This window comes from Somniosus microcephalus, chromosome 14 (assembly GCF_052327205.1).
Source record: "Somniosus microcephalus isolate GS21.2 chromosome 14, FLI_Smic_1.0, whole genome shotgun sequence".
NCBI classification, from domain to species: domain Eukaryota; kingdom Metazoa; phylum Chordata; class Chondrichthyes; order Squaliformes; family Somniosidae; genus Somniosus; species Somniosus microcephalus.
This window is the reverse complement of record NC_141000.1, coordinates 10,503,618-10,529,970: the sequence shown is the minus strand read 5'-3', so window position 1 is coordinate 10,529,970 and position 26,353 is coordinate 10,503,618. Positions and strand designations below refer to the sequence as shown.

The window sequence follows — 26,353 nt, the reverse complement described above, 5'->3', positions numbered from 1 at the left end:
GTGTTTCTGTGGTAGCAGGGAATGCTTCATTCATAAGTTTGACAGGAAGAGCTGTCAAACCTATAAATACTATAAGCCCCAAAACATCACTAAAACCTCAAATACATTTTTCTTTTAAATCACATTTTTTAAATAAACTACAAATTACATGAAATAACTATTTTAAACAATAATTTAAATTTTTGAAAAAATAATTTTATTTTCTAATGGGGCTAAAAATAAACTTACCTTTCTTTAAAGTATTTAAAAATAATAAACCTGTGGAAAAAATGTTTTAATTTTAATTAATTCACCACTTACCTTGTTAAAAGCAGGCCTTGCGACTGCTTTTTATATGTGTAACTTCTGGAGACTTAGCCTCCCAGGAAAACCTGCAAAAAAAGTTAGTTCGATGTGCACGCGCAGCCTCTCCGGCGCACGCGTTCAAACTCTGAACTCCTTCGTTCAGGGGAACGGAAGTGCCGGTTTCCCGCGCATGCGCAGTGCATGCAGGAAACTGGCACTTCCATTGGGCCCCGTGCGTACTCACCCATGGGTACCCGAATTTCTGGGCCATTATGGTTCAAAACCAGGCCGCTCAAAACTCCCGGGCCTTTCTTAATCTAATACTGTAACTGGCCACTAGGAGGTGCATGAGAACACTGCAGGGAGAGTTAGGCTGAGAAATTGGTTAAGGCCCGAAAACGGGTGCAGGTATTGCGATGCGCGACTACCCTGTGCCCAATCCTTCTGAAGCAGGCAGCACGCAAACTTTGTGTCGCCCGCTAATTTAAATGACAGCAGCATGCTGCCCAGCGCAAAATGCACTGTCGAGTGGCTACACGCCTCAGCAGGGGGTACAAGTTCGTGCGAGGCTAGCACCAATTAAATCTGGCCTGCACTGCTTAAAGCCAGCCTGCACCTCTTAAAGGGGAGGTGCATTCTGACTGCAGCAGGTACTGGAAGTCATTGTAGAGGAATGTGTGACCTACAGGAAGAGTGAAATTGGTGCAACATGGGCAGAGAGAGGGCTCCCAGGTTTTTTGATGCAGCATTCGAGATCCTGGTGCAGGAGGTGGGCAGGAGGAGAGATGTCACTCCGGAAGGCACTCCAGACACATGGTAAGAAGGGAATGGGAGCAGATAGCTGCCACTGTCAATGCAAGCAGTGTAGCCACAAGGACCTGGATGTCGTGCAGGAAGAAGTTTAATGACCTCACACAAGTGGTCAAGGTCAGTGAATTCATCTTCAAATGCATATCCCACCATTTGCACAACTAGCCTCACACACTGCTCAATGCACCACATCCCCATCACTCACCTACCAACCATCTCTATCAAACATGACTCATACCTCACATTCATAGCTTCACCTCACCCTCACACACTTACCACTGCTGCAAGTCTCACACCCACATCTCACAGCTTGCACACACTGCCAGCTATTCAACCATGACAGGGACATCACCCAAACACATTGCTACCACACTCACTCACACACTTCTCTTTCTCTTGCAGGACAAGGTGGCTCACAACCAGAGGCAGTAGGACCTAACCGGCGGGGCACAGGCGTGCCTGCATAACCCCTAACCCTCATGGAGGAGATGGTGCTGGAGATAAATGGAGTGGCCATCGCTGAGCCCGTGGCCAGCGGTGGGGCTGAAACAATCCAAGATGACGGTATCCTCATAGCTAATTCTCCTTCTCACATCCCACAATCTCTTCTGATTTACAAGCTGCAGATGGTGCAAGCATGCACCTCTTGCTTTTCCTCCCTCCCCTCACCGCAATCTTACCCTTGTGCCTTTCTCCTTTCAGATACCCAAGAATTGCAACCTGGCCAGGAGTGGTGGAGCAGCAGGAAGTGCAAGAGGAAGAAGGAAGTGATGCAGAAGATGTCATTCAATTTCACACTTGCAGCCACCAGCTCAGATACTGGCACTCCGTGTACTTTAGAGGATAGGTTAGACATGGGATCTGCACGTGATGAGACACCGGGCACGAGTGGCCTGCAGCCAGGGCAGGGGAAAAGGGTAGCGCAGGTGCCAACTCCTCGGAGGGTGAGGTCGCACATGAGTTCTGCTGCACAGGACTCAGATGAGGACTTCAGTGGGGCGGCCTACAGACGAATGTTGACGGATATGCATAAGGAAATGCTTGGTTCATTGGCAGGCTTGCCAGAAAGTCTGTGTGCAATGTCAAGGAGCATGGAGGAGTCCGGCAGCAACTTGGCACAGGGCTTTGCGCAGAGCTTGGAGCCCATGATATCTAGCATGGAAGTGATGGGCAATTCCATTAGCGCACTTGTGGACCCAACCATGATGCAGCGTCTGATGCCTGATGTCTCAGCTTCCATTGCAGCACAAACAGAAGCCACCCAACGTCTGAGTGCTGCCATGGAAGCTCAGACTGCTGCCATCGTGGCTGCGGTTACCAGTGTTGAAAGGAGCTTGCATGGTGTCACAGCAGTCCAGCAATTTGTCCTCCAACAGATTACTAGGATTGCCCCAGGGGAGTGACAGTGGCTCCATGGAGCACAAACCTGCTGTCCTCTCTCAGGATGACAGCATTCGTCCTCCCACCACTGCCACTCCACCAGTGCCCTTGCTGTTGCCTGTCAGCCAGCCAGCCCAGACTGCTGCCGCCCATGCCGAGGTGGTTCAATCTAAAGCCGGGCCTTCTCGGCCCAGAGCTTGTCGAGTTCATCCTGCAAGGCTATTTGCATTCTCCCCCACTGAAAGTCAGCAGCCTTCCACCAGCCATGCTGTAGCCACTGGGGTAGCACTGCGTAGGAGCACTAGGACAGGCAAAGGCACATGGAAGACAGGCACTAAGGGAATGCACAAGGCTGATTAGTTGACTTTTTAATGTAATATTGGATGGATTGATGTATAAAGTTAGTTTGGAATGTTTGTTTTGTGGTGGTTTTTATTGTAGCATTGTGGCCAAGAGGATGCTGTGATGGTCAGTAACAGAGGGAAGGTAAGGTGTGGGACTGTGGGTGAATGGGGAATTGGGGTTGCATTCACTGGTACTGCAGTCGGATCATTTGACCTGGGCAGCTCGGCCAGAAAGGGGCTGTGTTGGTTGCCTTCTCCCTTCCTCCTCCTCCAGCTCTTCCTCCTCCTCCCCTTTCTGCTCCTCCTCCTCCTCAGCTCTTCACTCTATACCTGGTGGCAAAGGGCTGTGCCCTCATGATGGCGCGGTTGTGCAGCATGCAGCAGACCACCACGAATCGTGAGACGCGCTCTGCCGAGTACTGCAGGGCTGCTCCAGCGCGGTCCAGGCAGCGGAAGCGTTGTTTAAGGACCGCAATGGTCTGCTCTATCAAATTCCATGTGGCACAATGGCTTTCGTTGTGTGCACATTGCCCACATGTGCTTGGGTTGTGCACCGGAGTCATGAGCCAGGTGCTCAGTGGATAGCCCTTGTCACCCAGTAGCCACCCTCTGGTTTGTTGTGGTGGCTGAAAAGCAGATGCCCCAGAATGAAGGTGACATGAACCTTGTCATTCATGTGGAAATGACTTATGAAATGATACTGGGCGGCCTGCGGGTGGTGCTGTCCAGGGAGAGTATAAATACTCGGGCATGGGCCCAGCTTGCTCAGGACATTCTTTAACAGGAACTAGTGAAGGACACAACTAGATCTCCATGTTGTAAAACAGTTGATTAAAGCTTTGTTTAATGCTTAGACCAAGTGCCCAGTAGTTTTCTTACGTCAGAAGGCATCATGGCTGCCAGGATATCGAGCATTGACTTGCATGATGCGCTGAGAGTGGTCGCACACCAGCTGGACTTTGAGGGAGTGGAATCCCTTCCAGTTACAGTACAGCTCCGAGTTCACATGCGGCGCCCGCAAAGCGACGTGTGTGCAGTCAATGTCACCCTGCACCATGGGTAAGCCTGCTATGCTGGCAAAGCCACCTGCTCGCTCCGCCTGCTGCTCTCTGGCAAGAGAGAATGAAATGCATACAGAGCCTCAATGACCTCCCTTAAGCAATGGTGAACGGCAAACTGTGAGATGTTGCAAATGTCGCCTGCTCCAGCCTGGAAGGAGCCCGACGCATAAAATTCATGGCAACGTTCACCTTGACAGCCAAGTGCTCTCTGAAGACCTTGGGTGGAAATGGCCTCCTGCTGAGAGTCCTTTTCGGCCTCCTCCTCCTCCTCCTGCCTCTTCGAGCAACTTGCCTTGCTCTGTGTCACCTCTGCTCATTCTCCCTGTAATGCTGCAGGCCAAGGGAGTTACAAACTACTGCCCCCCATGTCTGGGAGCAACTGGTCTGAGCAGAAGCCTTGAAGTAACCTGTGACACCCTCCCTGGAGACTTCAGCAACTTCAAATAAGATAACAAACCACCAAACACTTCTACAAACTCACTGCGAGCCATTAGAAATCAATCAGCAATTAACCTGCAAGTTGGTGATTGACGTAAGAAAACTACTAGGCACTTGGTCTAAGCGTTAAACAAAGCTTTAATCAACTGTTTTATAACATGGAGGTCTAGTTGTGTCCTTCACTAGTTCCTGTTAAGAATGTCCTGCGCAAGCTGGGCCCGTGCCTGAGTATTTATACTCTCCCTGGACAGCGCCACCCGTAGGCCGCTCAGTATTATTTCATAAGTCTTTCTTTCATGAATGACTGATTCATGTCAATGATGATCCCTTTAAATAGCGCTGGCGGGGGGAGTCCTTCCTGCTGCTGAACGCATGTTCAGCTCTGCGTGTTTAAGAGAGGGCATTAGCTGCAGCGTGAGGTCGAAAATGGCCACGCTGGCATCAAATCAACGTTACACGATCTGTGTGCTCTGCTTACTTCTGGTGCATGCTACCAGCGTCGGCGCTAGCAACGTCACCAAAATGGCCTCCGGCGTAGCCCGCACCAGAAGTGCGCGCGCGCGGTGTGGATGCTATTTTGGGCGCAGAAAGCACCCGTAGCGCTGAAAAAATGGGTGCTACAGAGCCGAATTTCGCAGCCTTATACTCTAATAATTACCTTCCTCCCTGTCTACCTGCCCCTTTGCATCCCCCCCACCACCCCCCCTCTACATCTTCCTAATGCGCCTGTTGAGATTGAGAATTTTGCATGGTGTGAAATCACGGGAATGCCCCTTGCTACGCTATCATGACACTGGGAACCTGGCTTAAGCCTGGAAGGACTCAGACGTAACACTATCTCAGTTATCATGCTCCTGCTGTTTGTTCCTTTGCAAATCTATTCAAAGGCACAAAGGAAAGTTAAACGAAAGAACATCCATCACCACACTCAAAAGCACTTGGAGGATACGCATAAGTCACCGAATGTTGAGTAACGTGATCCAGACTTCCCACATACGTATTTGTTAACAGCTAACTGCTACAAAATCCATTCCACATGACCTTGCTCACTATCCGTTGAGGATTTGACTCCTTTACTTGCTTATTCTTTCCTCCTTTGCCATCTGAATTCTGTGCTCTTTTTCCTCAACCCATTTCCTGTTGGCACTGAGCTCAATTACTGCTGAGGTCTTACGTCCTTGCTCTTACAGTCCGCTAGCTTCCCATAGTCTTCCCCCCCCCCATCCAATAATCTTCCCATCTCTCCTGCAGGTGCCGACTCCTCACTGGGCAGACACCAGCCGCCCTCCAGTACCTTGTCCGAGTGCCCATTCTTCGCGTGAGTGTCAAGATAGTGTGTGTTGGCTGGCATCACCACTGCCGAGGTCACCACAACCAAGCCTGGCCCAGAATCATCCAATAGACACTTTCCAGCAGATTCACTAGATAGCTCAGGAGCAGGTAGTGTGGGGCCTAAATTCCTTAGCGGCACAAACCGGGTGCAACCCTGGCCCCGTGCACCAATTTAAAACTCAAATAAATTGTTATTTAATTCCCTAACACATAATTCAAATATTTACCTTAGTTCCCTAACACACAGAAAGTGTGGGAAAAAAATCGTGAAGAATCAAGATGGCGGCCACTCACCTCGGTTCAGAATGATAAGGCCCGCCCACACATGCACCGATTGGTCAACCGTCAGGTCACTGAACTGTAGGATTGGTCAATCATCAAGTCACTCAACACTCAACTGTAGGATGGCCCGCCCGCACGTGCAATGAACCCGCCCCCGAGACGCAGCGATTGGTCAACCGTCGGTCAACTGTCAAGTCGCTCGACCGCATGATTAGTCAACCTTCACGTCACTCAATGCTAATGAGCAAATGAGCGGAACTTTTGCCATTTAATGAGCGGAATTTTGAACGTTTTTGGGATACCGTGGGCACGATTTTTGTCCGGCCAAAAAGTAAATATGCCTATGACCGGTCCGTAATCGTAAGCTTTCTTTTGACGTAGCTCACCTGTTGGGGCCTTACCAATTTTGCTCTGCAGCGAGCCTCTGAGGTCGGTCCGGTGGGGCGGGGGGGGGGGGGCAGGCGATTGTGGTGGGGGGGAGTGGGAGCAAAGGTGAGCCAACAGCGACCTGCTGTTGTTTTGTGGAGCCAGGAGCAGCACTCCTCCTTCATCCGACTTCACAAAATACAAAAAAATGTCAACGTTTTTGTGGCCTTATCTGAGCGGCCCTCCAGCGATCCCATTGGTCAGGTTAACATAGCAACATAGACATAGAAGATAGGAGCAGGAGTAGGCCATTCGGCCCCTCGAGCCTGCTCCGCCATTTAATGAGATCATGGCTGATCATCCAAATTCAGTACCCTGTCCCTGCTTTCTCCCCATATCCCTTGATCCCTTTAGCCTTAAGAAATATATCTAACTCCTTCTTGAATATATTTAATGAATTGGTCTGTACTGCCTTCTGTGGTAGAGAGTTCCACAGGTTCACCACTCTTCTGGGTGAAGAAATTCCTCCTCATCTCTGTCCTAAATGGTTTACCCCTTATCCTTAGACTGTGACCCCTGGTTGCTCAAGATCCGGGAAAGATCCAGGAAATGCCAGTCATAACAAGCTCTGACGAGGGAAACACAATTTAACAATCCGGGACTGAAATGAGCACAAGAGCCTCATTCCAAGATTGAAATGATGCCTCGTGCTTATTTCAGGCGGCCTCCAGAGCCACCTTAAGAAAAATGGCCAATTCAGCAGTGAGTCAAATGCTGGAAATTAAACTGCAATCCGCCGGCGAGCCGCCTGGAGGAGGCCCAGCAGACCGCCCGCAGCTCGTCGGTCTCGGGTAACGGAGGGCCGAGGCCCAATATCGGGCGTGCCTTGGGCCTGGCCAGTCAGGGGCGGGGATGGTTCGATATGGCAAAAAGGGGGCCTAATGTCTGTTTTAGGCCGAATTCTTTTTCCTGTCGGCAAATTCTTACAAGCTTTGTAAGCTGAGAGAGGAATTTAAAAAAAACGGTGAATGCGGAATGTCGGCAATAAAACCAGCCAATGCTGGAAATGTCCAGCAGAACAGTCACCCTGTGAGAGATAGGTTAGTGATTTAGACGTGACTCTTCATCACAGCTTCAGTTCTGTAATCCTGCCCAGCCGGAGTGTGGTCTTTCAGGCAGAAGCTCACAGCCGTCTAATGCACAATATTTATGAGTATTTTAATGATAATCTAACTGACTCTAAGGGCTGGATTTTGCCAATAGGGAGCTTTTGGAGGCGGGACTCCCACTTGTCGGGTTTCAGTCCCGCCTCCATCGACTTGTGGCCAACCCAACGCTATTTTCCCTTGATTGACCTTGTTAAGCCCGCCCAGCGGGCCAAGCAGGCCAATTAAGGGAAAGCCAGTTACAGAGGACGTCAGCGTATGACGTTTCATCTGTCAAAAGTTTTTGACAGATGAATGGTCATCGTTTGACAGCTCTGTGAAGCTGTCAAACACTGACATTCTCTGTAGTTTGATGAGTTCTTGAATTCAAGACCTCATCAAACCTCTTTCTTTAGCAGAAATTAGATGGTTGCTGCATTGGAGAATGCAACGGCCATCTGTCACCTCTGCCGTGGAGGTGCGAGACTCTCCGCGCACCCACTGACTGAAGCCTGCAGGAAGAAACAAAGGTAAGTAAACTTTTACTGACACTTTCCACTTATCTCACATACTCACCTCTCCACACTTGTACCCATCACTCACCTCCACAGCACACTATTGGACCCCCCTGACCCCCGCAGACCCACTGCTCGCCTCGCTGACCCTGGCGGGTTTCGGAGCCTTGTGTGGGCAAAATGGGGATAATCCTATTTTCTGCCTGTAAACTACCTGTGGCACTAATCCCCTTCCCGCCTCCAAGGAGACAGGTCCCTGGGCGGGTCGGGTACCCGCCTCCTGGCAAGATGGCATGGAGGTGGGTTGGAGGCGGGTTGGGCACCTGCCTCCAAATTCTGCCATTTTCCCGGCAGTCCCACCTCCATACCCACCTCCCCAGGGCTGGCAAAATCACGCCCTAAGATCCAAAAAAACAACACATTGCATAATTCTTTTTTTTAAAACTCTCTCGGATATTTTTAGTTTCAAACTGACAAAAATAGGAATTTCCTTTTTATAATTGTATATAGGTTGAAATGGCTGGAGTTTAAAATGGAGGTTGCTTTTGTTTTAGTAAGTACCAAGTGGTGAACCAAAGCGACTCCATCTGTCTTAAACCAGGCAAGGACACCGTCCACAATTTAACTGATAAAGAGAATTCAGTTTGACAGCTGGGCCAGCATGTTTAAAATGCAAACGGATGCAGCATTTTGACAGATGGAAATGTAACTTCTCATTACCGGCTGGCGTTAGAACAAGCAGGTTGTTACGCTGGAGAAGCCTTCGGTGACAAGCCATTATCCCATTGGCTGACAAGGTGTGAGAAGCGTTGCCAATATCGATTACTTCAAAAGAAATGGCTTTACATTCAAGAAGCTTCACAGGATAGGGATGACCCATTTCTGGCTGATAGTCTGGTGAAAACACACCAGGCTCCCGGAGCATGTGCGGCTCATATTCTTTATGTGTAGCGCCAAAAAAAAGAGAAGGGTTGGCTGATTCCTCCAAAGCAACTGTTGCATTCCGAGAAACTTTAAAATAAAAGGCAGCTTTTTAAATAGCTTACAATAATCCCTTGTCGACGGATTCCAGTTCTCTCATAAGTATTGTGCTGTTCAGTAATAGCCCAGGGGGGAAACATTCAGTTGTTTGCACCTCCCGTTAGCGCCTTAAGAGGGCGCTAATGGGGCGCAAAGCAACTAGCGCCCGGGCGCGGCGATGTTTGCACCACTCGCGAAATTAACCAGACATTTTGCGGCGGCGCTAAACATTACCGCCACGATCTCCTGCGCCGGCAGATCGTGACGTCAGTCGAGCGTGCAACGCCCAGGAACGGATATTGAGTGGCGCCCCCTGCCTTACCGCCTGCCGCTAGCAACGACAGGTTGAGGGCAGCGTTTTGCAGTCAGAATGGGACTGGGGGAGCGCTATTTAAAGGCGACCGCTTCCTGCCTTTTTTTGTTGGTGACATTTTTGCGCCACGCATTCTGAGAGAGAGAGAGAGACTTCTGGAGAGATTCAACGCTGTGTGAAGGAGTTTTGGGTACTGAGCAGCACTTTGCAGGTTCATTTTGATTTGCCCTTCCTTGCTTCGCCAGCGCTCTGAGGTAGCGCCTCACTCCTCGGCATTCGCGCCTTAAGACAGGTGTGAAGCGCCTGATTTAGCGCTCCAATCACCTCCCGGGGCGATAAAAGCCAAGTTTGCCGTCGGAGGCGATAATTAGCGCCAGGCGCTAAACTTTGCGCACGGCCGATAATGGCGCCCCAAATGGGGCGATACTGAATTTTTCCCCCCTTGTCTTTTTGCTTCTATATATCATTTTATGATTGAGCCTGTATAAAATGGTACTTTCCCCCCCCCATTGCTTGGAAGACAGGAGATGTGTGGTGGGCACTCCACGTATTCTCCAGTAAGCAATTCACTGCGATTGGGCTTAATTACCGTACTATTCCTGGGCTACACAAACCCAAATGTGGAGAAAATTAAGGTACTGGTTTCAGTTCACGATGGAAACTGCCATCCATTTATGGAGTGTTACAAACAATAGCACTCTTAAAGGATTAACTTCCCCTTGGGGAGGGAGGCGAGCCACAAGGTTAAGTGACACAATACTTAGTTTTGACATGATTTATGTTATTGCATGAAATGAATAAAGCCAATGATGGCAGCTAGTTCCAATCGATCTTTATATACAGATATTTGTTAGCACTTCATATTTTATTATGGACTTGTCAGCTAATAGATAATATTTATTTACAAGCAGATAAATAAGCTTATTTAAAATCTATATTTTAAAAGTGAGTTAAATTTTATGTTCCTCAAAGTGAGGGATGGATGTCTGATGAGAGAATGAAACATTTTTCAAACTTACTATATTGGAATCAGCTACACCTGGTGAAGAGAGGTCCCTGCACTGCATCACAATAATGTGTCCTCATCTCAACTTCATACAAACCGCTCCTACTCATTTCCATTTCACTCCAGGGAGCCTTTTGCTCAGACAGCTAACTTAGTGCCAAGTACTGACATGGCGGCAGGTTTGTGCTGTGGGCTAGTGTTGACTAGTGAATGGATTGAGACGGTTCAAAATCGATTCACTTTACAACTTTGAAGCTCATCCGAGATTTCATCCCGAGTATGGGGGCTGGATTCAGATCCAAGTTCCAGGGGCTCGAACGGATTTGACCCACTGCGCCACCCTATATAAAAAACTCACATCGCCTTTTTTGTATACCATTCAGGAACTGGGGCACTCAGATGGTATTACAGGAAACTCTTTGGTATCCGGCACCGACGGGACCGGGATGGTGCCGGTTGATTCACAATTCCGGATGACGGAGAGAGTTATCTACCGAGGCTATTTTTAACAGACAAAAATTTAAAAAAATCAAGAAATGTGCAGTATACAGTAATTGGGCACTCCTGGCAGCGCGGGAGTGTCAGACTCCTGTTATTGAGGTGTTCGGACTTCCGACAGCGCCAAGAAGCCGGGTAGTGGCAATTTGGAGAACTACCCCCACTGACTAACTCGGCCACCGCGGGAGACTCGGACTCGGACTCGGCAACATTGCTGGTTATTGAGGTGTTGTTTTCGGAGTATGAATTTTGCCGGTTAATAGAGAATTCCGGATATTTAGGTGCTGTTTAAACGAGAGTTTCCTGTATTGAAAAGCTAGAATTCTGAAAATGCTTGTCCGCAGACAGTTTCCCGCCGCACCCCCCCCCTCGCTCCCTCACATTCCAAGGTCTCCCTCCCAGCTGCGCCAGCAGATTAAGCAGTGTTTATCCCTCAGGAGGCATTATTGGGAGGTCACGTGATTCTAGCCTAATCCACAGTCTGGAACTGGTCTACAGAGAACTGGCAGTACAGAGAATGTTCACTCGGTTGATTCCTGGGATGAAAGGGTTGACGTACGATGAAAGGTTGAGCAGGTTGGGCCTCCACTCATTGGAGTTTAGAAGAATGAGAGGTGATCTTATTGAAACATAAGATTCTGAGGGGGTTGGACAGGGTAGATGCTGAGAGGATGTTTCCCCTCGTGGGGGAATCTAGAACGAGGGGGCATAGTCTCAGAATAAGGGGTCGCCCATTTAAGACGGAGATGAGGAGGAATTTCTTCTCTCCGAGGGTCGTGAATCTTTGGAATTCTCTACCCCAGAGAGCTGTGGAGGCGGAGTCATTGAATATATTCAAGGCGGAGATTGACAGACATTTGAACTACAGGGGAGTCAAGGGGTACGGGGAGAGAGCGGGAAAGTGGAGTTGAGGCCAAGATTGGATCAGCCATGATCTTATTGAATGGCGGAGCAGGCTCGAGCGGACGATTGGCCAACTCCTGCTCCTGTTTCTTATGTTCTTATGTACTCCCTATAGTAAGATTAAACCAGCCTCGCCTCCCAATAGCACTTCCCGATTTAGTTTTCCCATTGTGAAAGAGAGAAAAAGATTCAAAAGTGCCAATCAATACAAGTTCTCCTTGGGAGACTGAGGAGAGCTACACTGGATAGCAATAGCTAATAGACATAAATATGGCAGGGAGAGGAGAAGGATAATCAGAGGTGAGCGTGTGATCACAGACATGGAACTATTGGGAAGCAAACGGAGTCAGTTCCAGAGTCTGCCACTTCCTGCAGTGAATTGAAACCTGGAGTTCAAAGTGTTCAGTTGTGTTACCGTGTCATGTAGTGATATCAGGACAATGCTCTGGCAGTATTTAATTTATTTTGGAAAACTCAAAAGTAGACAATAGTGCCCATTTATTTCTTATTTAGGTATGTTAAACTTGTTCAGAATACGTATCCAAAATACGTATCCAAAAATAGTTAATGTTGAGCTTTTCATTTAATGGTCCTTTAATTTCAAGATGGTTCTAGACTGTGCATTGTAAAAGTCGGATATATTTGTAGCTTTAACTTCTTTAAGCACACGATGAGTCTGGATAAATTCAGATCAATAATATTTCTGACCCTGTCCAGGGATGCCGCTCTACCAGTTTCATTAACTTCCAGAGAGTAGAAGCCCACAACCAAAGGTGACATTTGTTAGCAAAATAGTTAAATATTAACTATCGAGCCTGCTGCAATAAAATGCGACTTACAGAAAACGCCTCCCATCTCAGTGTAGTTCACACCTCCACTCTTGGATCAGTGAATCCGTTTCTTCCTTCGTTTATTAGAACTGGTTTTTCGGTCCGAGTGTGCCACACCAGGATCTGTAAAACAATCACCACAAACAACAATGGCAACGTTAACACTTTACTGTGTGCAGCGCCACACTCGTTGTGATAAAAATAATAACTTCCGGGAAGTTATGTCATCACTTCCTGTGAACTATGAACTATGAACTGTGTACATACCTCACTTCCTGTCATATGTCACTTCCTGTTGGACTGGTATAAATACTGGTCTGTTCAGTATTGTAAGAGGCTTCTACCAGAGGCATGGTAAAGACCTCTCTTGTATATAGTGTGTTTATAAGTTACTTAAAGCTTACTTTAAAGTTACTTGATGGTAAGTCTCCTTTTTCTTACATCAATTTAAGTAACTTAGTATTTACACTGACAAATACTAGACCTTCAGACAAACTCGGAAGTTAAGGATCCAGGGAACCACCCATCATGGAGAAAATCCTTAGACCTATTCGTCTGGACTTGGACCCGAATACACCAGCAGCTGGCAGGGTATGGAAGCATTGGTATCGTACTTTTGAGAATTTTCTGGATGAATGTAAAGCGGATGCTCCTGCTAAATTGAAGATACTTGTCAATTATGTGACCCCAAAAGTGTTCGAATATGTTGATGAATGGGATAATTACGAAGAGGTGATTCGGGCACTTAAGAAACTGTATGCGAAGACCCCAAATGAGGTCTATGCTAGACATCTACTGGCCACAGCCCGACAAGAGCCAGGGGAATCAATTGACGAATTCCTGCAAGAACTTCGCAGGCTCAGCGTAGATTGTAACTTTCAGGCAGCCTCAGCTGAGCTGTACCGCCAAGAAATGATTCGGGATGCTTTCATCTGCGGGATTGCCTCTCCATTTATACGCCAGCGTCTACTAGAAAGTAAAACACTTGAGCTACAAAAAGCTTTTGACCTAGCTTGTTCACTGGATTTGGCAAAGAGAAATGCAGACCTCTATCAGCTGCCCAGATCTCGATCTGCTGCTGTAGCTGCAACCAGACAATTCAAGCAGTCTCAGGTGAACCCTATCATGGGGGAATCTAATTCTGATAATTCTGATGAAGAAGAGGAGGACGACCCCACTTTAGCAGCCTCTTGGCAATCTAGGAAGGAATGCTTCTTTTGTGGAGATGCTTTTCACCCTAGGAAAACCTGCCCTGCTCGCAATGCAATCTGCAGTTATTGCGGGAAAAAAGGACACTTTGCTAAAGTTTGCCTATCAAGGGCCTCTACGAGGGCCAATCCAGCTAAGGCCTACCGAACTGCCCCAATTAGGGCCTATTAAGATGCTCCAGCTAGGACCTATCAAGCTTCCTCTCGAGCTCTCTCCCGAAGAAGCACACCGAGAGTTTTAGCCACTCTCTGTGCAACGACACCAATTACAGCTGCTTGCCCACAGAACCTGTCTCATGCAGCCACAAAAATTTCAATTAAAGGGCATACCTTAGATGCCTTAATTGACTCAGGAAGTACTGATAGTTTCATTAAGGAACAGATTGTTGCGAAATTGAAACTACATGTCTTCCCATCGGACCAGGCAATTGCGATGGCCCAGTCATCACTTAATACCAGAATCTCCGGCTTTTGTGTTGTTGATATGACACTTCATGGTCGTATGTATCCCTCCACCCGACTTTCGGTGCTCAAGGACTTATGTAGTGATCTCCTCTTAGGGCTGGACTTCCAAAAACAGCATAAGAAACTCACCATTGAGTTTGGTGGATCCAAACCCGGACTTACTATTTCTAATATACCGTCTAAATTACCATTTTGTGCATTATCAGCAGCTTCACTTGATGAACCCTCATTATTTGCCAGTATTCCGCCTCAATGCAAACCGATAATAACGAAATCGCGGCGCTTTAATCAGGAAGACCAATCTTTTATTGCGGCTGAAATCTCTCGACTTCTAGCAGAGGATATCATTGAACCATGTTCGTCGCCCTGGCGGGCTCAAGTCGTCATTGTCAAGAACCCTCTAAAACCTCACAAACAGCGACTATGCATCGATTATTCGCAAACCATCAATCAATATACCGACTTGGACGCCTACCCATTGCCACGCATTGATGATATGGTTAATAAACTGGCCGAATACAAAGTGTTCTCAACTTACGATTTAAAAAGTGCCTATCATCAGTTACCCTTGAAGGTCTCAGATAAGCAGTACACAGCCTTTGAGGCTAATGGACGGCTGTACCAATTTCGTCGCCTCCCATTCGGGGTTACTAATGGAGTGGCTGTCTTTCAACGGGCAATGGATGGCCTGGTTAAGCAGGAAAACCTAAGGGACACTTTTCCCTATCTTGATAACATTACCATTGCAGGTCACGATCAACAGGAACACGACTCCAACCTCCAAAAATTTCGGGATGCCCTCCATCGCCGTAATTTGACCCTGAATGAATCCAAATCTGTTGAGTCGCAACCGACCATCAACATCCTTGGCTACTGCGTAGGCAATGGTATCATTAAGCCAGACCCAGAAAGACTTCGCCCGCTCCAAGAGCTCCCGTCACCTAAGAATCCGGCTTCTTTACGTCGGGCTCTCGGTCTGTTTGCATACTACACTAAATGGATTCCTCATTTTTCGGACAAAATCCAACCCTTGCTGCATGCTAGATCATTTCCACTGGGAACAGCAGCTGTTGCAGCCTTTAACCTTCTCAAAAAACAGTTGGAGAAAGCGGCTCTTCACTCCATTGATGAGAATCTCCCTTTCGTGGTTGAATGTGATGCCTCGGAGGTGGCGATCTCGGCTACTCTGAATCAGGAAGGTCGTCCTGTAGCATTTATGTCCAGGACCTTACAAGGTGCCGAGCTACATTATCCTCCGGTTGAGAAAGAAGCCACAGCCATCATAGAGGCAGTACGGAAGTGGAACCATTTTCTAGCTCGCCAGCACTTTACATTGATCACGGACCAACGATCAGTCGCCTTCATGCTCGATAATCGAAAACGAACCAAAATTAATAATAAAATACAACTTTGGAGGATGGAACTGGCCTCTTTTGGTTATACCATTCTCTATCGGCCTGGCAAGGAGAATGTGGCCCCGGACACCCTCACACGGGCATTCTGCTCCACTATGTCATCCTCCACTCTCATGGATGTCCACAATGGTTTGTGTCATCCTGGCGTTACGCGCATGCTACATTTCGTACGATCACGGAATCTCCCTTTTTCCACTGGAGATGTAAAGAAAATATGCTCAGAATGCCGGCTTTGTGCGGAATTAAAACCTCAGTTCTTCCGCCCCTCAGATGGTATACTCATACATGCAACCCAACCGATGCAACGACTTAGCATCGATTTTAAGGGCCCAGTGCCCTCTTCAACTCGGAACACATATTTGCTCACCATGATCGACGAATATTCACGTTTTCCGTTTGCCTTCCCCTGCTCCAATATGCTGGCGTCCACAGTAATCTGCTGCCTTGAGCAGGTATTTTCTCTCTGTGGCATGCCGGCTTATATTCACTCAGATCGGGGTCCATCCTTTATGTCAAGGGAACTCAAGGACTACCTCTCAGAACGGGGAATTGCTACAAGCAAAACAACACCATACCATCCCATCGGAAATGGGCAGGTAGAGAGGTATAACGGTATCATCTGGAATTCCGTACGTCTCGCTTTAAGATCTCGGGGCCTACCAGACCAGCAATGGGAAACAGTGCTTCCGGATGCATTGCACTCTATACGGTCCCTGCTTTCTACAGCCACAAATACTACACCTCATGAGCGGTTCTTTAGATTCCAGCGTCGCTCATCTCATGGGACATCACTCCCGTCATGGCTAACTACTCCTGGACCTGTATTACTCCGAAGATACGTTCGGACGTCTAAAAATGACCCTCTTGTAGACGAGGTCGAACTAACCGATGCCAACCCCACCTATGCAAACATACGATATTCCGACGGCCGAGAATCTACCGTATCATTACGGGATCTGGCTCCCTGCCCACCAGGACCTAGTGGGACATCGGGTGATGGCATTTCACCAGGAAACTCTTGGGACCTATCGGGTACCCCTCTCCAGGATCCTGATCGGACACCAACTAGCTTGGTGCCGGTAGAACCCCGTGCTCAAGGTTGCGACCCTCCCAGTACCGCGCATGAAAGTACTGATCCACCACAGACCAGCTCTGCACCTCCCTCTGAACAGAGGCAGTCCGACTTTGAACCTATTGGGGCTCGTACTCGAAGCCATGATCTCCCCGACCCTTCACAGGGCAATCCAGGCCACACAGACTCTGACCAATGGCCAACCGCATGTAAACGGACCAGCGACCCTCTACGACGGGAATCCAAACGGGTGCGACTCTTCCTTGTTCGGCGGCTGCGGACCAAAAGGTAGACCACAGCCTCCTAATCCTGCAGGAGGGAAGAATGTGATAAAAATAATAACTTCCGGGAAGTTATGTCATCACTTCCTGTGAACTATGAACTATGTACATACCTCACTTCCTGTCATATGTCACTTCCTGTTGGACTGGTATAAATACTGGTCTGTTCAGTATTGTAAGAGGCTTCTACCAGAGGCATGGTAAAGACCTCTCTTGTATATAGTGTGTTTATAAGTTACTTAAAGCTTACTTTAAAGTTACTTGATGGTAAGCCTCCTTTTTCTTACATCACTCGTTAGTCCCACAAACCTTACTGAGGGTGCTCAGTGAGTAACACTCTCGCCTCCGAGTCAGAAGGTTGTGGGTTTGAGTCCCACTCCAGGGACTTGAGCACCAAAATCTAGGCTGACACTCCAGTGCAGTGCTGAGGGAGTGCTGCACTGTCGGAGGTGCCGTCTTTTGGATGAGATGTTAAACCGAGGCCCCGTCTGCTCTCTCAGGCGGACGTAAAAGATCCCGTGGCACTATTTCGAAGAGGAGCAGGGGAGTTAACCCCGGTGTCCTGGGGCCAATATTTATCCCTCAATCAACATCACTAAAACAGATTATCTGGTCATTACCACATTTGTGGGACCTTGCTGTGTGCAAATTGGCTGCCGCATTTCCTACATTACAACAATAACCACACTTCGAAAAAGTACCTCATTGGCTGTTAAGCGCTTTGGGACATCCAGTGGTTGTGAAAGGCGCTATAGAAATGCAAGTCTTTCTTTTCTTTCTGGGAGAGGCCCCTGCTATCTAGTGTTGAACCGGGCAGTCGGGGGTTGTCAGTGATCTGTCCAGAAATTTCTAAAATGTAAACCGGCCACCAAAATCTATTTTTTCCACTTTCTCTGTGCCTGATGATGTGGAACCAAATGCTCTTAAGGTTATTAAAGGTCAGTAGAGCAAATGATAATCCCACTGCCAGCTCCAACCCTATTGTGCCCATGATTTGGTTTTTATCTTGGCAAAAGGTGGTTATATCTAAAATAACAACAGAAAATGCTGGAAAAACTCAGCAGGTCAGGCAACATCCGTGGACAGAAATTTGAGTTGACGTTTCGGGTCGAACCCTTCTTCAAAACTGGAAAGAAAAGATAGATCGGAGGCAGGGCCTGTGGGAACCTGGGTCCCACTTTAAGTTATTTGCATGAGCACCAATACATTTTTGTATAACATACCTGTCCACATAAATATAGTATCATGAAATCATCCTGTGCTAATGATTAAAATTCCCCAAAAAGTACAGTACCCGACATATAAACGTGTATATCAATGGATCACACAGTGTAACCAGTTTAACAGTTGCATTCAGGAATTGAAACCTGTAACAAAATCTACAGCTGTTAAATGATTCAAAGGTTTTTTTAAGAAACTGTTTTTTATTTCTCACTGCAGTCTCTGATGTACGGCTGGGAAAAATGCAATGGAGTCTTGTTATAGTTAAAGCTGTAATCCTGAATGACTTTCATGGTGTATTAAAATCCTTTGATTTATAACTGATTAGATATTGCCCTGAGATTATCTATCAATCTTACTACTTTCCCCTTACATGTAATCTAAATTTTGCATCTAGAGATTTGTATAAAACATAGGAAAATAGACCCAGGATTAGGCCATTCAGCCCTTCGAGCCTGTTCCACCATTCAATTAGATCATGGCTGATCTGTACCTCAATTCCATTTACATGCCGTTGATCTATATTCCTTGATTACCTTTACCTAACAAAAATGTATCGATCTCATTCTTTAAATTTTCAGTTGACCCAGCATCCACAGCCTCTTGGGGAGGGAGTTCCACATTTTCACTACCCTTTGTCCCTTTATCATTTTAAACACCTCAATTAGATCACCCCTCAACCATCTAACCTCGAGGGAGTACAAGCCAATTCATGCAATCAGTCCTCGTAATTTAACCTTTTAAGCCCCGGTATCATTCTGGTGAACCTGCATGTATGGCCAATATATCAGTGGCCAAAACTGAACGCAGTGCTCCAGGTGCGGTCTGACCAAGTCTCTGTACAACTGAAGCATTACTTCCACCCCTTTGCATTCCAGCTCCCTCGATAAAAGCCAACATTCCATTAGCCTTTTTCATTACTTTTTGTGTCCGTCTGCTAGCTTTTAGTGAGCTGTGTACATGGACACCCAAATCCCTTTCGTCCTCCACATGCTCCTAGTCTCTAACCATTAAGAAAGTATTCCAATTTGTCTTTCTCCGATCCAAAGTGGATGACCTCATGCTTCCCCACATTGAACTCCACCTGCCATAGTTACGCCCACTCTCTTATTCTGTCTATGTCCCTTTGTAACTTCCTGCTCCCATCCACACAACGTACTGTGTCTCCCAATTTAGTGTCATCTGCAAACTTGAATATACAACTCTCTATACTCCTTCATCCAAGTCATTAATATATATGATGAAAGGCTGTGGCCCCAGTACAGATCTCTTGGAAAAGCAGGACAAATCCAATCCGGCCAATTACCGCCCCATCAGTCTACTTTTGAACATCAGCAAAGTGATGGAAGGTGTCGTCGACGGTGCTATCAAGCTGCACTTACTCACCAATAACCTGCTCACTGATGCCCAGTTTGGGTTCCGCCAGGACCACTTGGCTCCAGACCTCATTTGGTCCAAGCATGGACAAAGGAGTTGAATTCCAGAGGTGAGGCGAGAGTGGCTGCCCTCGACATCAAGGCAGCATTTGACCAACTGTGGCATCAAGGAGCCCTAGAAAAATTGAAGTCAATGGGCATCAGGGGAAAAACTCTCCACTGGCTGGAGTCATACCTAGCACAAAGGAAGATAGTTGTGTTTGTTGGAGGCCAATCATCTCAGCCCCAGGACATCGTTGCAGGAGTTCCTCAGGGCAGTGTCCTAGGCCCAACCATCTTCAGCTGCTTCATCAATGACCTTCTCTCCATCATAAGGTCAGAAGTGAGAATGTTTGCTGATGATTGCACAGTGTTCAGTTCCATTCGCAACTCCTCAAATAGTGAAGCAGCCTATGCCCTCATGCAGCAACACCTAGATGACATTCAGGCTTGGGCTGATAAGTGGCAAGTAACATTCGCGCCACACAAGTGCCAGGCAATGACTATCTCCAACAAGAGAGCGTCTAACCACCGCCCCTTGACATTCAACGGCATTACCATCGCTGAATCCCCCACCATCAACATCCTGGGGGTCACCATTGACCAGAAACTTAACTGGGCCAGCCACATAAATACTGTGGCAACAAGAGCAGGTCAGAGGCTGGGTATTCTGCGGCGAGTGTCTCACCTCCTGACTCCCCAAAACCTTTCCACCATCTACAAGGCACAAGTAAGGAGTGTGATGGAATACTCTCCACTTGCCTGGAGGAGTGCAGCTCCAACAACACTCAAGAAGCTCGACACCATCCAAGACAAAGCAGCCCACTCCCTCCACCACCGGCGCACTGTGACTGTAGTGTGTACCACCTACAAGATGCACTGCCGTAACTCACCAAGGCTTCTTTGACAGCACCTCCCAAACCCACGACTTCTACTACCTAGAAGGACAAGGGCAGCAGACGCATCGGAACACCATCACTTCCAAGTTCCCCTCCAAGTCACACACCATCCTGACTTGGAAGTATATCGCCGATCCTTCATCGTCGCTGGGTCAAAATCCTGGAACTCCCTCCCTAACAGCACTGTGGGAGCACCTTCACCACATGGACTGCAACGGTTCAAGAAGGCGGCTCACCGCCACCTTCTCAAGGGCAATAAATGCCGGCCTTGCCAGCGAAGCCCACATCCCAGGAACTAATTTTTAAAAAAGTTAATTGAATAATTGATTGTACCTATTTTGCTATTCGGACACCATCTAATAACTAAATAATTAAATAAAATGAGCTTTGAATCCCTTTATGTGCAGTTGCTATTTGGCCTCTGCCTTAGGCTAATACACGTTAAATGTCCGCTTCCCTGGGGCTGCCCACAGTCCACATAACCTACGCAAATCCAACACTATTAAGCTCTTCTAAGAGATGGGGAGGTTCTGTGCTGGCTGCTGGGAGATGTGGCTATGTCTTGCAACCATGGCTCATGACACTTCCCCACAACCTGCGTACTAGGGCTGGGTCACGCTACAATGAGGCCCATGACAAAACCAGGCCTTCTTGCACTGCCAGAATCGCACTCTCTGCCACTGGCTTACCTGCTGGGTGTTACAAACACCAGTCAATGGCTGTTAAACCGCGGCAGAAGTGTGAAACTGTTATTATCAAGGATAAATCGGCATTGGCCAGTGTGATGAAAGAAAGCCAACAGTGGAACACACTTGGGATTCCACCTGGAGAATGCTTTTATTAACAGAAAATTGGAGATATTAATGGAAAATAAAGCCGAAAGGGATGGCATATTGTGCTCGGGTACTAACACATAATACACATCACTGACATTATTCCTGGTGTGATGGGAGGCAAATGTCCATCACACACTTCACTCCCCACGATATTTGCTTTGCACAATGACTCAAAAACTGCATTGTAAGTGGACAGTAATGCCATCTGCCCTGACCGAGTTTCAATATATAATAGTTTGATACTAGTTTATAGAGCGCTACACGCCCCACAGGTTTGGTTGAGAAAGAGTAAACTCTCTGTGTTAAATGAGTCCCAATTGAAACGTTACTCTACTTTAGTGCAATTTGAAGCTTTGGGCTCCAGCTCTGTTAAAGTTACAAGTTCCCGCAACAAGCTGGTCTCCTGGTATCCTCCCTTGACTCCATACAGTTGGAAGTTGGCTGAAGATTTCAGGAGTATCAACTTAACGTTGATTGCAAATCCTGCCATATCTATGGCAAAAGGTCTATTTGGGTCAAAGACAGTTTTCCAACCGACGACTTTTCCTGCAGTGTTCACTTTGGGAGACTCAAATAGCAGTCCACCAACAAAAGCTACCGGCCATACTGAAACCTTCTTTGTGAATCGCATCTGAAAAATATAAATAACAGGGTGAATTATATACACTTTGCAACGGGTACTTTATCCAAGCTGTGTGTCTTTATTACAGTTGATAAGATCTTGCTGCTTGACAAATGTAAAATTAAAATCAAACTTTTATTTGAATCTCCGGTTGAATCTGTTAACTTAGCAACCTAAGACTGGTACAGGTAGACTACCTTTCATCCGAACTTCCGAAAACCGAAACCCTCTAAAAACCGAAGGTTTTTTCGTTCAGCGTAAGTCGTGCGCACGACAAGACCAGAGTGGCGCACGACTTACGCTGAGCAGGGCAGAGTAAGCCGTACGCACGACGCCGACCCCCACCGCTGACCCCGACCCCCGCCGCCGACCCAGACCCCCGCCGACCCCCACCGCCGACCCCCACCCCCGCCGACCCCCACCCCCCGCCAACCCCCCCGCCGACCCTGACCCTGACCCCCACCCTTTCGGATAAGGGATAGCCTTTATCCGCACATCCGAAAACAGAAAACCTCTGAAAACCGAAAGTGGCGCAAAACATGACCAGACGCCGACCCCGACCGACCCCCACCCCCGACCCCCCGCCGACCCCCACCCCCGACAAATTTCCCAGTCTTATAAAATACCTTCCGAAATCTGAAATTTTCCGAAAACCGAAACACGGCTGGTCCCGAGGTTTTCGGATAAAGGGTAGTGTACCTGTAGTCTGAAAGTGCGGTTGTCTCTGAGGCTTATGGCTGCTTATCTCCTTCTTGTCTATTTATACTAAGTTTTCAAACTCTTTAAAGGCTATTTGGTCTGCCCCATATCATCTTGCCCATTCTGAAAATTGCTCAGTCTGTTTTCATCTATAAATCATATATCATAGAAACATAGATACATAGAAGATAGGAGCAGGAGTAGGCCATTCGGCCCCTCGAGCCTGCTCCGCCATTTAATGAGATCATGGCTGATCATCCAAATTCAGTACCCCGTCCCTGCTTTCTCCCCATATCCCTTGATCCCTTTAGCCTTAAGAAATATATCTAACTCCTTCTTGAATATATTTAATAAGTTGGCCTCAACTGCCTTCTGTGGTAGAGAATTCCACAGGTTCACCACTCTCTGGGTGAAGAAATTCCTCCTCATCTCTGTCCTAAATGGCTTACCCCTTATCTTTAGACTATGACCCCTGGTTCTGGACTTCCCCGCCATCGGGAACATCCTTCCTGCATCTAGTCTGTCCAGTCCTGTTAGAATTTTATAAGTTTCAATGAGATCCTCTCTCATTCTTCTAAACTCCAGCGAATATAAGCCCAATCGGCCCAGTCTCTCCTCATACGTCATTCCTGCCATCCCAGGTATCAGTCTTGTATCCTTGTTTCAATAAAAGGTGCTGAATCTACACCTAATGAGAAGTGTCGTATGTTTGCCCCTAAAAAGAAATATTGATTTTTGACAGTGAATTCTGTCCAAGCATGACCTTAATCTGGGTTTTAGTGTCACTGTCAATAATTAGCATAAAAACTACCAAATTATACTTGTATTATTTTCTCCAATTTCTTCTTCTGTGTTCATGCTGTCTTCATCAGTGACAATAATCAGGGGTGGACTGTCGAATCCACACATAGCTCCAAGGATGTGTTTAATACATACCCTTCCAGTGCTAAACTTTAAACATAGAAACATAGAAGATAGGAGCAGGAGTAGGCCATTCGGCCCCTCGAGCCTGCTCCGCCATTCAATGAGATCATGGCAGATCATCCAAATTCAGTACACTGTCCCTGCCTTCTCCCCATATCCCTTGATCCCTTTAGCCTTAAGAAATATATCCAACTCTTTCTTGAATATATTTAATGAACTGGCCTCCACCGCCCTCTGTGGCAGATAATTCCACAGGTTCACCACTCTCTGGGTGAAGAATTTCCTCCTCATTCCAGTCCTAAATGGCTTACCCCTTATCCTTAGACTGGTTCTGGACTCCCTGGCCATCAGAAACATCCTTCCTGCATCTAGTCTGTCCAGGCCTGACAGAATTTTATAGGTTTCGATGAGATCCCCTCTCAATCTTCTAAACTCAAGTGAGTATAAGCCCAATCGACACAATCTCTCCTCATACGTCATTCCTGCCATCCCAGGTATCAGCCTGGTGAATCTTCGCTGCACTCCTTCCATGGCAAGAACATCCTTCCTCAGGTAAGGCGACCAAAACGGCACACAATACTCAAGGTGCGGTCTCACCAAGGCCCTGTACAACTGTAGCAAGACATCCTTGTTCCTGTACTCGAACCCTCTTGCTACGAAGGCCAACATACCATTTCCCTTCTTAACCGCCTGTTGCACCTGCATGCTTACTTTCAGCGACTGGTGCACAAGAACACCTAGGTCTCTTTGCACTTCCCCTTCTCCCAATCTATTGCCATTCAAATAATAATCTGCCTTCCCGTTTTTGCCACCAAAGTGGATAACCTCACATTTATCCACATTATAATGCATTTGCCATGTTTCTGCCCAATCACCCAAACTGTCCAAATCGTACTGGAGTTTCACGACATCCTCCTCACAGCTTACCCTCCCACCCAGCTTTGTGTCGTCTGCAAATTTGGAGATATTACATCCAATTCCCTCGTCCAGATCATTAATATATATTGTGAACAGCTGGGGTCCCAGGACCGATCCTTGCGGTACCCCACTAGTCACTGCCTGCCACTTGGAAAATGACCCGTTTATTCCAACTCTTTGCTTTCTGTCCGCCAACCAGTTCTCTATCCAAGTCAATACCTTGCCCCCAATCCCATGTGCCTTAATTTTGCATGCTAATCTCTTATGTGGGACCTTATCGAAAGCCTTCTGAAAGTCCAAATACACCACATCCACTGGTTGTCCCTTATCTATTTTACCAGTTACATCCTCAAAAAATTCCAGTAGATTAGTCAAGCATGATTTACCTTTTGTAAATCCATGTTGACTTTGTCCGATCCTGTCACTGCTTTCCAAGTGCTCTGCTATTACATCTTTTATAATGGACTCTTGCATTTTACCCACTACCGATGTCAGGCTTACCGGTCTATAATTCCCCGCTTTTTCTCTACCACCTTTTTTGAATAGTGGGGTAACATTAGCTGCCCTCCAATCCATGGGTACCGTTCCAGAGTCTATCGAGTTCTGGAAGATGACCAGCAATGCATCTACTATTTCCAGGGCCACTTCCTTAAGTACCCTGGGATGTAGATTATCAGGCCCCGGGGATTTATCAGCCTTCAGTCCCATCAATTTTCCTAACACCATTTCCCTACAAATACTGATTTCTTTCAGTTCCACCCTTTCATCAGACCCTATGCTCCCCGGCATCTCTGGGAGGTTATTTGTGTCCTCCTTTGTGAAGACAGAACCAAAGTATGAATTTAGTTGGTCTGCCATTTCTTTGTTTCCCATTATAAATTCCCCTGATTCTGACTGCAAGGGACCTATGCTTGACTTCACCAATCTTTTTCTCTTCACATATCTATAAAAGCTTTTACAGTCAGTTTTTATGTTCCTTACTAGCTTACTCTCATATTCTATTTTCCCTTTCTTAATTAATCCCTTTGTCCTCCTTTGTTGAATCCTAAACTGCTCCCAATCCTCAGGATTATTGCTTTTTCTGGCCAATTTATATGTCCTCTCCTTGGATCTTATGCTATCCCTAATTTCCCTTGTTAGCCACCGTTGAGTCACCTTTTTTGTTTTATTTTTATGCCAAACTGGGATGAACAAATTCTGTAGCTCATCCATTCAGTCTTTGAATGTTTGCCATTGCCTATCCACCGTCAACCCTTTGAGTGCCATTCCCCAATCAATCCTACCCAACTCGCTCCTCAGACCATCGTAGTTTCCTTTATTTAAATTGAGGACCCTAGTCTCTGATTCAACTACTTCATTCTCCATCTTAATGAAGAATTCGATCATATTATGGTCGCTCCGACCCAAGGGGCCTCGTACAACAAGATTGCTAATTAATCCTTTCTCGTTACATAATACCCAGTCTAAGATGGCCTGATCTCTGGTTGGTTCCTCGACATATTCGTCCAGGAAACCATCCCGTAAACACTCCAGGAATTCCTCCTCCACAGTATTGTTACTAATTTGGTTAGCCCAATCTATATGTAGATTAAAGTCACCCATGATGACTGCTGTGCCCTTATTGCACGCTTCTTTCATTTCCCTTTTAATGCCATCCCCAACCTCCGCCTTACTGTTGGGAGGTCTATAGACCACTCCCACTAATGTTTTTTTCCCCTTGGTATTCCTCAATTCTACCCATACAGATTCCACATCATCAGAGCTAATATCCTTCATTACAATTGTATTAATCCCTTCTTTAACCAGTAATGCTACCCCACCTCCCTTTCCTTTTTGCCTATCTTTCCTGA

At 47.0% G+C, this 26,353-nt stretch overlaps 1 protein-coding gene across 3 annotated transcripts in view; it reads right to left on the bottom strand.

The window, feature by feature from the left end:
* LOC147107323 (galactosylgalactosylxylosylprotein 3-beta-glucuronosyltransferase 1-like) overlaps nt 1-26,353 on the bottom strand; it is a 224,931-nt gene that overhangs the window by 19,598 nt on the left and 178,980 nt on the right. For 2 of the 3 annotated variants that reach the window (XM_086006229.1, XM_086006230.1), the window contains exons 5-6: nt 21,675-21,971; nt 12,538-12,651 (exon numbers count right to left, since the gene is read on the bottom strand). In XM_086006229.1, the coding sequence (XP_085862355.1) occupies nt 12,565-12,651; nt 21,675-21,971 (384 nt within the window). In that variant the 3' untranslated portion in view covers nt 12,538-12,564. Of the gene's footprint in view, nt 1-12,537; nt 12,652-21,311; nt 21,972-26,353 lie in introns of those variants that run through there. The other variant, XM_086006231.1, reaches the window with a different exon arrangement.